The sequence below is a fragment of the Conger conger genome, chromosome 11 (assembly GCF_963514075.1).
Source record: "Conger conger chromosome 11, fConCon1.1, whole genome shotgun sequence".
Classification (NCBI taxonomy): Eukaryota; Metazoa; Chordata; class Actinopteri; order Anguilliformes; family Congridae; genus Conger; species Conger conger.
This window is the reverse complement of record NC_083770.1, coordinates 39,341,631-39,355,624: the sequence shown is the minus strand read 5'-3', so window position 1 is coordinate 39,355,624 and position 13,994 is coordinate 39,341,631. Positions and strand designations below refer to the sequence as shown.

At 50.1% G+C, this 13,994-nt stretch overlaps 1 protein-coding gene across 1 annotated transcript in view; it reads right to left on the bottom strand.

The window, feature by feature from the left end:
• The window catches only part of cdca2 (cell division cycle associated 2), a 28,961-nt gene that overhangs the window by 9,210 nt on the left and 5,757 nt on the right, over positions 1-13,994 (bottom strand). The window contains 6 exon segments of the mRNA XM_061259448.1: positions 4,550-4,627; positions 5,142-5,242; positions 5,690-5,797; positions 5,951-6,020; positions 11,323-11,636; positions 13,282-13,378. Coding sequence (XP_061115432.1) covers positions 4,550-4,627; positions 5,142-5,242; positions 5,690-5,797; positions 5,951-6,020; positions 11,323-11,636; positions 13,282-13,378 — 768 coding nt within the window.

Here is a 13,994-nt window from a genome sequence, read left to right as displayed (position 1 = left end):
TAAAGGGAGGGTGGAAAACCAGCAATTCTTGGCCCTTGAGGACCGTGAGTTGCTGATCCGTGCTGTACACAGTAAATTCCTAGTTTGGCAACCTGGGCAGAGATAACGACTAACTCAGACAATGGATACCATCCTCCGTGACGTCCCTCTCCCTCGCACGGATCAGCTCCTGAAAAACGCTGCTGCTTTTCTTTCTTGATTCCGGCGCGGAGGTTCCCTGCGAGGCACCAGGAGCCCCGCAGTAATGAAACGGGACGGGACGGGCGGAGGCGGGGAGGGAGTGGGCGGTTCGTTTCCGAGTCGAGGCGCGTTCTGATCTTTACCGCCTCCCCGGAGAGAGAGAGCGCGCCGATGCGTGGGAGAGACGACAGTGAGGTTAGAGGCAAAAACTGCCACCAAAAACACACACATACAGCAGCAGAGCTCTGACAGCCAGCGTGCCCCCGGCTACGAGAGAACGTCTCAGACAGCCTCACCTGAGCTGCCCTGGGATTCAGTGACCTGGCTGCATAGCAGTTATATCGCCGGATATAAAGCCTCTATCGTGGCTACAAAGGGGCAATATAGTAGTTATATAGTGGCTACACAGGGGCTATGTCACAGTTACACAGCGGTCACATTATGGCTACACAGGGGCTATGTCAGTTATATAGCAGCTACATGGGGCGACGTGGCTCAGGCAGTAAGAGCAGTCGTCTGGCAGTCGGAAGGTTGCCGGTTCGATCCCCCGCCCCGTCCTTGAGCAAGACACCTAACCCCCAAATGCTCCTGACGAGCTGGTCAGGGCCTTGCATGGCAGCCAATCGCCGTCGGTGTGAGTGTGTGTATGAATGGGTGAATGGAGAAGCATCAATTGTACAGCGCTTTGGATAAAGGCGCTATATAAATGCCTGCCATTTACCATTTACATTGTAGCTACACAGGAGCTATGTCACAGTTATATAGCGGCACATAGTGGCTACACAGGGGCTATGTCACAGTTACACAGCAGTTACATTGTGGCTACACAGGGGCTATGTCAGTTATATAGCAGCTACATTGTGGCTACACAGGGGCTATGTCACAGTTACACAGCAGTTACATTGTGGCTACACAGGGGCTATGTCAGTTATATAGCAGCTACATTGTGGCTACACAGGGGCGATGTCACCGTTACATAGCAGCTAGCTTGATAGTGGCTGCATGCAGAGGGGGCTACACAGAGCCATGATTTAGTCTGGGCAGAGAAAGTTCCGGTAAACGGCAATTGCAACTCAAATTGGGACACAAGCCACAGGCCAGACACTTGAGATTCAGGCAGGCCGGCACTGTTGCGATTTTGGTTCCTCCATCAATAAGAGCCTGCCCAATTCAGACATCAGACACCAACTGGGCCATTACCAAAACAGAATGTGACCAAACGCAGAGGTTAGAGGTCTGTTCTTCCCCACCCCCGCCTTCAGAATGTGCCGGAACGACGATTCAATTTTTGCGAGTACGGGGCCGTGACTGTCTGAGACTGGAGGGAAAAAAAACAAAACACTGAAATATCTAAAATCAGTGCCTTCTCAAAGCTATTCTGCAGGATACTTCTAAGAGCTGTGGACACCCTTTCAAAAAAAGCACACACTCCTGAAATGGGAGGTATAAAACTGACTGAAGATGCTCCATATTAAACTGTCACTGTTAATTTTTCACTTTTTATTTTTTACAATACGTCTTGCGTGACCTACTCAACACGCTCAATGCAAATACCCACAATCCTTACTGAAGACAAATGTGCCAGGAGAACAGAGCTGACTGAAGAGAAACGGACCCCGACTTTGATTAGTGGAAAAGACGAGTGGAGTGGATTCTTGGTAACCGTGAATAAACAGGCCGGTCATAAGTTTGCTCCACTCCCTCCTGCCAATTATTAATAAAGCCATCCCAAACGTGCAACGCTGAGGTCCTGGGAACACGCAAGCCCTTCAGCGGGACTTCATACGGTCCTGTTAGGCCTCGTTATATTCAGCGTAACCCAAACTACCGAGAACACAAGCCAGCGTTAAAGTTTAATGTAACAAGTGCAGGTAGAGGAGAAGCTCACAACATGGACAAACCTCATGGAGAGAGGGAGAGAGAGGGAGGGAGAGAGGGAGGGAGAGATAGAGAGAGAGGAGCGATAATTACAGCATGTTTGCTAACCAGCAACGACTGACCTCGAGTACTGTTAATTACAACTACAAGTTAATTAAGATGTATTTTATGACATCATTCTTCACGACAGCGGGCCTGAATGAGACAAAGTGTGAAATAATGTGAAATTAATTCTGGATCAGATCAGAAAGGGCATCATTAGGGCCCGGTCCGCGTCTCTTCCCGGCATTTAGTGTCTGCACAAAACGGCCGATAATGAGAAATATTCTCCGCAAATAACCTTCAAAATAACAAGATTTGTGCGTCGCCCGTCTGCAGTGCTATTGGCAGAGAGCATATTGCCCTTCACATTTCCGGAACGGCGGCGAACCTCAGACGTACAAATGAAGCACCTCATTACAGCGGGCGGAATTATCAGGAGCGGCCGGGGCTGAGGACGGCTCGGCGAACGCCGGCTGAATAATGTCATCTGCCGGTTAATGGGCTTTTTAAAAATGATTTATATCAAAGACCGGCGTTCCCGTCGCACGCTGATATTCCCGCTGCTCGTTACGGCGCGTGGCGGAAATTCCTTATCCCAACCCTCTTATCCCTACAAAGCGTCAATTTGCGCCCCGCGCAGCCGGCTTGTGCTTTTGTTTCCCATAAAATATTCAAAGGTGGAGAAATGATGTCTGTGCAGCAGCCTCGGAGACGTCGCACGGAGGGGAGCGCGGAGCGGCCGGGCTGACGGCGTCCACATTCCAGACATCTCGCCAGGAGCCAGGCCGCCTGCACGGCTCCATCGGTGTGAGGAGGGGGTGTGTTTAGTGTGGGTCATACGGAGCCTGGTCAATGATCAGTGTGAGGAGGGGGTGTGTTTAGTGTGGGTCATACGGAGCCTGGCCCATGATCAGTGTGAGGGGGTGTGTTTTGTGCAGGAAGGTCACACAGCTTGTGTGGTGATCAGTGGAGGGGGTGTGTTTTGTGCAGGAAGGTCACACAGCTTGTGTGGTGATCAGTGTGAGGGGGTGTATTTTGTGCAGGAAGGTCACACAGCCTGGGTGGTGATCAGTGGAGATGCTGCAGCACGATTTCGCAGGCTGCGTTCGGCGATGCGGAAAATGGGGTCGAACGTTCATTTAAACAAGTTGTGTAAAGCGCTGTGATTGGTGCAAGCTTGCCACACCTCCAACTCAGAGCCCACCCATAAGTGCCTTGTGCTGTGAGCGTGAAAACAGCTAAAATTGGCTAAAATGACCGAGGCCTTTCTTAGACCTGAGTTATTAAGACCCAAACGCAGCCAACCCAAAACACTCCTCCCACCCAATCACACAACCCCCCCATAAGTAATCGACTGAAACCAGGCAGACACCCTCAATTTCAGTCATCCGTGATCCGCTTAAGGACAAAACAGACCTGCAGCATCCGATAACACCTCAATAATCAGCACAAACAACTTCTAAAAGAAGTTTACTTTGGCTTGACTTTTTACTCATTTAGCTCAACCAGCTACTGGCTTGCTGTAAAATAATAGACTAGAAATAATAGACTCTTTGTGTCGATTCAATTGTTTGTCCGCTACTGCAAATTCTGAGCCGCACGTGTAACACATTTTCATTATTGCTTAATGATGCTGATCAGACGCAGTGGGTTTAATCTGGGCTTGGGCATGGCTATTATTACTATCTGCCCTGATCTGCCCGCTAAGCAAATCTGCTAAGGCTCTGATTCACACCACTGGAAAGCAGACCAAGGCAAACTTATCAAGGGGGGCGGTTGAATAATTTCAGCACCTCGCCTCAAAGGGCTGCCACAACTGACCCGCCGGTCAACGGCACTCCGGCTCCCACTCAAAATGGCGTCGCCTGAGGTCACTGCCCATTTCTTCAGACCTTCAGCAGGAACACTACTCCTCTGCAGGGGTACCGCAAACACACCTCACTCATCCGTCAATTGTATCCTGATCTTCCAACCCTGTTATGTTTAGTTTGGATCTCCATCGACCGCTTTCATTTCACACTTGTCGTAGTTCTTCACCGTAGTTCTTGTCGTCATGCCTCACTTCTAGTTTACAACATGCCATAACTTTACTGACTTAGCCTAGGCTTACCATGTGAACTAGACTCAATGTTCATGTGCTATGGATAAGTGACATTTTATGTGAATTGTACCTTATCTGACGTGTTCTGTAGTAATGCTGGGTTTGGTAAATGCAGTTATAGCATGTCCCATTGAGTGAAACCGGCAATCGAATAAATCCAATTTAATGTAATGTCAGGGGGAACGCTTATGCGCGTTACACACCGAAGCAAGTCCTCTCCCGACAGGAAGGTAAACCACTTGTTGCCAAACTCTACCTTCCTCCCTGACAAACAAACGGTTGCTATGGTGAGCTCGTCCCAACATTGTCGCCGTGGTAACGGGGGTCGGGGGTCGTGGGAGCACTGACCTTCATCTTGCCGGAGGCGGAGATGGCGGCATTTCGGCTTGGTCTCCTGGTTGCCGTGGCAGCATCCGTCTCCTCGACCTGCATTACATTACATCACCGTTATTTAACTGATGCTTTTTATCCAAAGCGACTTGCTGTTGTTTCGACTAAAGAGGGGACAATCCCCTCGGGGGCAATGTGTGGTTAAGGGTCTTGCTCAAGCGCAGCCTTACAGCTGCACTGATCTTATTGTGGCTACACCGGGGCGGGAACCACCGACCTTCCAGGTCACAATGAAGAACCTTAGCCACTAGGCCATCCCTCACAAAATCAGGCCCTCGAATCCAAATCCGGCCCTGGTTTTCTTTTCGCCCAGGTAATTAGCGCTGCAGACTGGCCAGACTCTCGGGTACAGGGAGAGTGGAAAGCCAGCTGTTCTCAGACCTGGAGGACCGTGATTTGATGATCCCTGGACTAGGCTATAGGTTGCCCCAGTCAGACCCTATTAAACATTTACAGCTCTGACCTACACGCAGCCCTGCTAACAGGGATTGTAATAAATGATAAATGAACACGGCCACCCCCCCCTTCCCCCAGGACCGCCTCCTCTCACCTTCCTCTTCCTCCCACGAGACCGAGCTGGGCGGGCTGTGCTGATTGGCGGCTCGGGGGCGGGGCTAGGGAAGGGGGCGAGCTCCGTCATTGGCTCTTCTCCTACAGCAAAAGGAATTTCAGCTTCACCAATTGGCTCTGAGCCTTCACAACAGCTGCCATTTACAATCAGGGCAGGGAGGATCGATTTCACTTGAAATTCAGACAACTCACAATGAACTCTGTTTTCAATTCTCCTTAAATATTCAATTTTGTTTTACACATCATACGGTTTCATGAAGCACTTGTAATCTTTGTCCTTCAACGGTGCTACGCGAATAAACGTTACTAACTGACAGAATCATGAAAGCGACAAAACGGAAGAAGGTTCGATGAGGCTTCTTCAATTAACTGAATTGCCCTGAAATGCACTTGACCCCACCTGCCCTGTACTTAACCCACACAGTAGGGCAGGAAAGAGAGAGAGCGGAACTAGAGATTAGAGAAGGAGAGAGGAAGGAGATGGAGTGAATGAGCAGGTGAGAGAGGGAGGGAGGGAGGGAGCCACACCTGTCTCCTCCTCTCCAGAGGGGGTCGGGGGCGGGTCAGGGGTCAGGTCGGTTTCGAGCTGGCTCGTCTCCTGGCAGGTCCGCGAGGCCACATCTGGGCTGCACACTACTGGGGGGGAAACGCCAGACGTGACGCGGGGCCAGCGACCGGCCAGCTTCTGAGGTGAGCTCGCAGCTGTGCGCCTCTACATCAACACCTACAACAATGGCCCCCTTGTCTCCCACCAAAGAAAACACCGAAGAAGAAGAGCGCGGGCCTCACCGGCGTCCTCGTGTGAACCGCTGGCCGCGCCCTCCTCTGCGGGGTCGGCCGTCCCGACGGCGGCGGGTACCTGAGGACACACACACACCAAGCGCTCCTTTCAAAAACACGCCACAGCGCTAACTGCCGACATCGCTCCCCGTGTGGAGTTCCTGTAGGCCGGCGTTAAGCGTCTGCTCAGGCCGCCGTCGTTACTGAGGCGACGGGATGCCCCGCCGCGGTTTGACCTCTGACCCCGGGTGATGAGCGAGCCCGGCGGCGGTAAGTTGGCGGGAGGGGTTCGCGGTGCTTCTGCGATCGCCATCATTATCAATCCTCCGCCGGCGCGGATGTCAGCCGCACCATCTGCTCCAGATCTCCGCTATTTTTACAGGCTTGACCTCCTTTCTCGCTCGTTTTGGGACGGAGCCCATTACTTTCCCAGCAATTATATCTGTAACCCTCCCCCCGCCCCTCATGAACTCCACGATCCTCGTTACGTGTAAAAACAAGATCACGGAGAGAGAAAATACATGTTTTAATTGTGTATACATCAGGTTCAATATCGCGAGTGCTTTGTGCAGCAGGAAATGTAGACATAAAAGAACACACAAATAACAGGTGGCGTGCTTAAACTGCTCCGTGTTTAGAAACCCAAGGTCTCAGCGGAGAGAGCGAGAGAGGGCACCCCGGCCCCCTCCTTCCCTCCCACGCGTTCGGAATGGGGGGGCCATGTTCGTGCAGCCGTTTGCGTTACGCTGAGCAGACGGACCGGCGTACGCCCGCCCGGCGTTCTGCAGCCCCTGCAGCCGAGCTGCGCAGACACAGAGACAGACAGACAGACAGACAGACAGAGACAGACAGACAGAGAGACAGACAGACAGACAGAGAGAGAGACAGAGAGACAGAGAGACAGACAGACAGACAGACACATCAACGCTTCCTCACCACATGTGGAAATTACCAAGACACAAGGGAAAATTAAATTTGGTGGGTATTTCATTTGAAACCTAAAAGGTACAACAGGTAAGATTTTTGTGTTAAAACATTGTTACAAGACCATTGTAAATCCCTTCCTATCATTGAAAAAGGCTCACTGACATGTTGACTCACCCTCTGTCTGTGTTTATGGTCCTTAAATTCGGGTTTCAAAACATACAGTTGACGGCCCGACACAATTATTGTACAGCTGTACAATAATTCAAGCACATTGGTTGAAAATTGTCAATGAAAGAATTGGTTGAAGACAGCCAATGGCGTTTCAATGTCAGCGTGTTTACAGAGAAGGGGGAGGGATAAACAGTGTTGCGGTGTGAAGGGGTTTGTTGCTGCTATTCCTCTCATGACCGTTAGAAGTCCGAAATTACCTATTGTACCTTTCAATGCCCACCAAATGCTCCCCTATTTATTAGAACGCAGACAAATGCATCAGAATAGTGGCAGATCACAGCATGCCATAAACAGAGGGACAACCAGTGAGCCTATTTTGATAGGCCTATCTTGTCTGTAAACTGTATGTCCAAATATGTACACGTTCATGCGTTCAATGGTGTATATTCTTTATATACTCCATAGTAACATAAGCTGTATCTTGTCATGCCAATAAAGCATTTTGAATTTGACAGAGAAAGAGACACAGACATACAGAGAGAGGGATGGACTGGACTGGACTGGACAGGACAGACAGACAGACAGACATACACTGACAGACTGCAGGCAGAAGATTAATGAGGAGTCTCAACTGCACAATGAAATGCAGGGGGGGTGTAGGTGGTGAATGAACAGATCCACCACCCCCCCCAACCCGACTCCACAGCCAACTGGGCATCGCCCCAAAACGCTACGAGCCACAGCTGTCCCACAGTCAGAACTGGATCCCCGACTCAGAGCCAGCCAAACGGGAAAAGGGGGGGGGGGGGGGGAATCCAAGCTACGACACACTCAGCCTAGCATTTTCACTCCCGGGGGGGGGGGGACAGGAGTGTTTGTTTTCTTTTCACCTTAAAAAAAATAAATTAAAAAAATCAACGACCGATTGAGACCCAAGAAAGCAGGCGAGGGGAGTGGGCTGTGTAATCAGCTTGCTTTAACTGATCGATGAAGCAGCGGGTCGCCATTAAGGTCCACAGCCCTTCCGACTGCAGAGCGAACACCGAGCTGAAACATGCTCCACCCGCGCAATACCGCTCAGCACATTTACACACCATCACTCCAGTGTGTGAAAAACGTGAGGATACGGCACTTCTCCCCCCACATCTCCACATTACCGCGGCGTTTCTGCGACAAGCCGAATGCCATTACTGCAGCGGAGATAAAACATCGCGGGTCCGGGGCTCGCCGTCTCTGTCAATTACGGTTCAGTCTCCCGGTCTCCCGCCAGTGAACTCTCCCTCCGCACTTCATGCCTGGCGGGTCCGCGTCGCAACTCCCGCCAGGCTTCCCGCTGACTGATGTCTCAGCGCTGGACCTGTTTAAAGCGCTCGTTCCTCCTTCGCCGCGCGGCTGAGAGGGGACTGGCGGGAGATCTTCCGCGCGGCGGCGGAGTCTGGAGAGCGGCTCTGTTGGTCTGCGCCAGGCTTAAATCGGGCCCGTTTCCTGGGTTTACTGCGCGTTTACGGGCTTGACCAGCCCAGGCACCCCGCGCCCCAAAGGCCCTTTAACTTCACGCCCTGTCCATTTCTGCAGCCCGGCGCTTTAAAGTCGTTTAAGGCTGAGCACCGTGCTCGAGGCGCCAACGGCTATGCCCCGACTGGGAGTTAAGCCCGCGATCTCCCGAACCATTAGATGACATGGTCGTCGTCGTCAATGCAGGGCCGGAAACGTTCTCATCAATGCAGGTTTCCATCCGTCTGGGCTCTTAAGGCCAGCTTACAGTCCAGCGAGCGTCACTCCAGAGACCGCACTACGTTCATCAATATTCTACTGTCGCCCAATGCGTTCGTTGTCCTTAGCAACGCGCTCCAGTCCCCCCAGAGTATAAACCAGCGGCATCCATCGCAGGTCGGCGCGACCCTCTGTCGCTGGTGTGTACGCTGACCTTTAATGTAACAAATTCAGCTGCTTTTTCTTCAGCCAGCTATCATTCACTATTGTTCTTTACCTGCGGTTCAATGCACACCAGCGTCTGCTGGAACCAGACTGTAAAACAAATACGGACCAAGCGCCCGTGACATCACCCATCCACTTTGCACCGGCTTGTGAAAAGTGCTTTGACACGGTGGAAGTGCAGTTTTCGGGGCACCGCCATGTTGTAGATATTTTGAACCAGAGAGAGAAGGGGGACCCAGATATGGGCATGAAGTTCCGCCCAATCAGAGTCGTTCACTAAGCGCATGAGAAGCAGTGGCTAGGCAGTGATGAAATCTGCTACCGATTCGTCCACAAAATATGTTGATATCGTTAAAATAACGCAATGACACGCAACAGCAATTGCATCTATCTTCTTGTGAAAAAGATCGCTTTCTATTTTGACTATTGATACCGTTGATTTACACTGAAGCGCCTACTGTATGCTAGAGCCAACCACACTGGCACTAGTGAACGTGGTGTCAACCAAGAAACAAAGCCGGGTTTTGGCTGCTCGGGCTGAACCCATAATGCTACAATCACCCTCACGCTTCATGTATTTCGCCCTGTGTAGTTCTGGCTTGTATCCCCATCCACACAGTTCAAATTATATGGAACAAGTCCAATAAAATCGGTACACAAATAAGGGGGATTATTTAAAAGTTACATTTATTCTTTCTTTTTTTTGACGCTTCAGCTTTAGTGTGTGATTTTCCACGGGCCCGGACAATGTTTGTGCGTGTCGGGGGGACATTTTGGGCGTCTGCACAATTTTCCGAAGACCAGCTGGCCTTAAAATGGCTGGTATTGGGGCATTAGTGGGTTTATGGGCTAAAGCAGGAAAATACACTTCGGATGGCACCAGAGCCGCTGGAGCGTGTGAAAGCAGCTGATTACATTTCGGTAAATTGCGTTTATACTCGCCTTTGTTTTGCGGTATTTCACGCGGCGCGTGTAACCTCAGACTAATGCACTCACGGAAAACAGCACCAGCACAACATAATATTTTATATTTAGCGTTATAATTGTCCATAAATGCTATTAAAATGTGATTGGGTAAACACAGGGCCTGGATGAGCCGCTTTGGAGTTAAGTGAAGTGCATTTTAGCATTGCCTTAGACCACAAACCCTTCAATGGCCTCATATTACCCGGCTGGATGGCTAAAATAAATCATCCTTTTAATGTCAGCATATAAAATATCCTTCATCACACGCAACAACTGCCTGGACCAATCAAAAACATACACTAAAAGTGAAATGACATAAAAAAATAAATTAAAAAAACTCCTGAAAATATTAACTATCCCTTCAACTAAATGGCAATGATGTAAATGTAAATCTGAGCTCCTCCATTAAAGATGAGCTGAAACAGAAGACAGAGCAGCCGTGACTTCAGTGGTAATACGTATCCGTGAGAGAAACAAATCTTCTTTGGAGGGCAGCGAGTTGATTTGACTGACTGGTGTGAAAATACACAAGCACTACGATTTTATACATTTTATGGAGCATTTACTACAATGTGTTCATACGGTTACGCAGAATAGACTAAATTGAGGAAAAAAGTCATTTTTATTTCAGCTGGTCTTTGAATGTTTTTTAGTCTTGCTGTGGGTCCTGTGTTTACGATGGAAGTCACGTCCTGGATCCTCAACCCGGCACATTCACCTCCGCTTTTTTATAACCACGTTTATATCTCTTCATTTTTTATATCCCTTTTATATGTGCTTTTTGAACGGGCCCAGGCGGATTGTCGTTTGGGTTCTGGACCTCCGCTACGGCGGTAGCTAGCCGCTAACGCTCCGTTGGAACCTGATCCGACCCCACGCCCACGCCTCCCCGTACGGAAGAGCTCCAAGCCCAGAAACGGCACGAACAAAATACAGCGCTGGCAGAGGAGCGGGGATTTGGAAATGTGCGCAAACTCAGAGACTGCCAGTGCACCACAGATATGAGAGCGTGGTTATATTAGAACATTTTCAAGGCAAAGCTCCTGCATGCCATGCCTTTAACTAAATGTGAATTTGGCATCGCGTTCCTCGACTACAAAAACTCAGCGCAGGAAAATTACCTTGGAGCTGTCCAATTAGCGAGCATCGTCAGTACAGCGAGACAGAACGAGCTGACAGCGAATGATGAGCTGGAGAAACGGCAACCAAGATGGATGCACTTTCCTCTATGCAAATGAGCTCTTTAGAATAAGAGAGCGAGAGAGAGAGAGAAATCTAGCCACTTTCCCCGATTTTTCAAGGACAGCGCGACACGTAACGCTTTCAGGGAACTTTCCGTAACATTTCCAGGATTTTCCGAGGATCGTGGGAAAACTGACCTGTTCTTGCTCCTCGGCGCAGACGGTCTGCGCCTCGTCGCCGTGGCGACCCGCCGGGGGCGGCGACGGGGGCCCGGAGAGGGAGGGGCTGTTGAAGTCGGGCTGAGGGAGGGGCAGGGCGTGTCTCTGGGGGGTTTTGAGGAGCGAGCGGAGCCTGGAGCCCCCCGAGGCGGACAGGTGCCCGGGCGTACCCCCCCTCTGCAGGGGCGTGCTGGGGGGAAGCCTCTTGTCGAAGAACTCGGGGGAGAGGGGCACCCCGAAATGCACACGCTTCTTTCTGCGCCGCGTCGAGTTCCCCTCGCAGTCCGCAGCTTCTGCAAAGACATTTCACCAGTGTAAGATGGCTGCCGCTACCAGTTTGAGTGAGTGTGAAGGCCCGTTTACAGTTCAACGACGTATGATCGGGCGATGGTTATCGCTACGCTGTCTCCAACATTCCATTATCGCTCCACTTTGATTTTGAGCACTGACAAAGCATAAAAAGTGTAAACTAACAGCCCATCGCTGAAGTGGAGTCATTGTAAGCTTAAGACATGGAAGTGAGACAGTGACACTTCGCTAAAAAACGATTACAGATCCAGTCCGGGCTGCAGAGAGACGGAGTCGTTGGCGGTGTAGCCTAATTGGAATAGAGAGGGTACAAATTGGCTACCATATTGGGAGACAATAGGGGAAAAAAAAAATAATAATAAGGTTGTCAGGACAATTGAGTCAGCGATGGGGTCAAAGTTCAATACAAATTATGATGGGCACAACGATGACAGCTACGACATCGAATCGGCGGCCTGTAGCGTAGTGGTTAAGGTAAATGACTGGAACCCGCAAGGTCGGTGGTTCTAATCCTGGTGTAGCCACAATAAGATCCGCACAGCCGTTGGGCCCTTGAGCAGGGCCCTTAACCCTGCATTGCTCCAGGGGAGGATTGTCTCCTGCTTAGTCTAATCAACTGTGCATCGCTCTGGATAAGAGCGTCTGCCAAATGGCAATAATGTAATGTAATGAATCGTCCGTCGTTCTAGTCTAAGCGTTACGACCGACCATCAAAAGAGATAATCGCTGTTGGCAACAATCAAACGTCACCGACCTATAAACAGGCCTTTAGAGCAGATCTATTCACCCGGCAGGCCAGGAAAACGGCCTCTCATCCCAGAGACGAAGCAAGCACAAGCATCAAAATGGCACCTAGAGTGCAGTTTAGCTCGGAGCAGCAACAGCAAAAGCAACAGGAACGACGAAAACAAATAACCGAAGGAGACCAGGCATTAGCGGTTTGTGCTCCCAAAAAATGCTCCCAGCATTTCAAACAACGTTACCTGAGGTTGTTAGAAACGCTGAAACACTGAATGTCTCTTTTAAAGACAGCTTATTTTAGACTTACTTTGAATTAATTTAGTCTTCCTTTACCTTCTGATCATTCTTCTATTGTTTTGTGTTGCCTTTGTAGGATTGCACACTTCCCCTAACATCAGCTGCAATTATTTCTACCTTTACATAATGCCTGTGTTTGTACATTCAAAAGTATTAATCATTTCTGCTCCCGTTTCCGGCGAGCTCTGAACATTCTAAATAAAAGAATTGTACAACCTGATTATTTTTTATTACCGACAAGCAGGGCACATAAAAATGATCCACTTCATCTCCACTCAGAAAAATCATACTCAAACATTGCTTAAATCACATCAAAAATGTATTTACCACTCAAATGTTTGCACAACCTTTAAAATGCATAGAGAGCTACGTCCAGGTAGAGTCTGGAAGAGTCTCCGTAGCCCGCAGTAATTGAGGAGGAAAGAACAACGTGAATAATCCATCTTGTTTTCCACGACGCGCCACCGCTGCGAAGCAGCACACGCAGCGTTTTTAGAGACCCCCACCCAGCGCAGGGGGCGTTCTGTAACCGGGGGTAACCTGACCGTGCCCCTACAGACGCCTGGGACACGCAGGCGAGAGAGGTCTCACCTGGAGGGTGAAGCGACAGGGACTCGGTGGAACCCGCGTCCGCAGGGCCGAGAGACAGAGGCAGGCTGGGGCTTTGAGCTTCTGCACGCCAGGACCGCTGTTGGCAAAATGAAAACCATTATAAGTTTAGTTTAGTTAGAATCCTTGTGTAGTCGCGGTTACCAAAGCAAGGAATCGTGGGATGTTTGGGATGTTCTAGAGCAGCTTTGTTCCTCCTTCCAATTTTACTGACCCACGTTGATGTGACGTGTCAACAGTAGGCCTAAATGTTCTTTTGGGGTTTAACTCAAGCAACACATATTTTAATAACATTTATTTTGGCTTTTGTGAATGGGATTTGTCCTACAGTGCAGATTTTTAAATTCATCAGAACTTTTTTGAAATGGATTTCTCACACAGCACACAGCACAGTGCCTGGCTACACACACTGGGTGGGAAACGTGGAGCGTGGACAGGCCCCGCGGTCTGATCCGACCTTGCTAGTGCAGCCAACGGTCTGGTAGGACTGCACATAACCGGAGCGGGTACCACCCAGGAATAGGAGCGTTCGAGCAGGCTGGGATAACCCCGAGGGCTGCCCGGGTTCTGAGCCGCACGCACGACTCCGTCAGCTCGACTCCGTCAGCTCGACTCCTCGCTCGCCGTGTGAAAGCAGCGGCATCGACATCAGGAGCTTCACAACTTCAGGGCTGTTTTTTTTTTTCCCCAGCTCT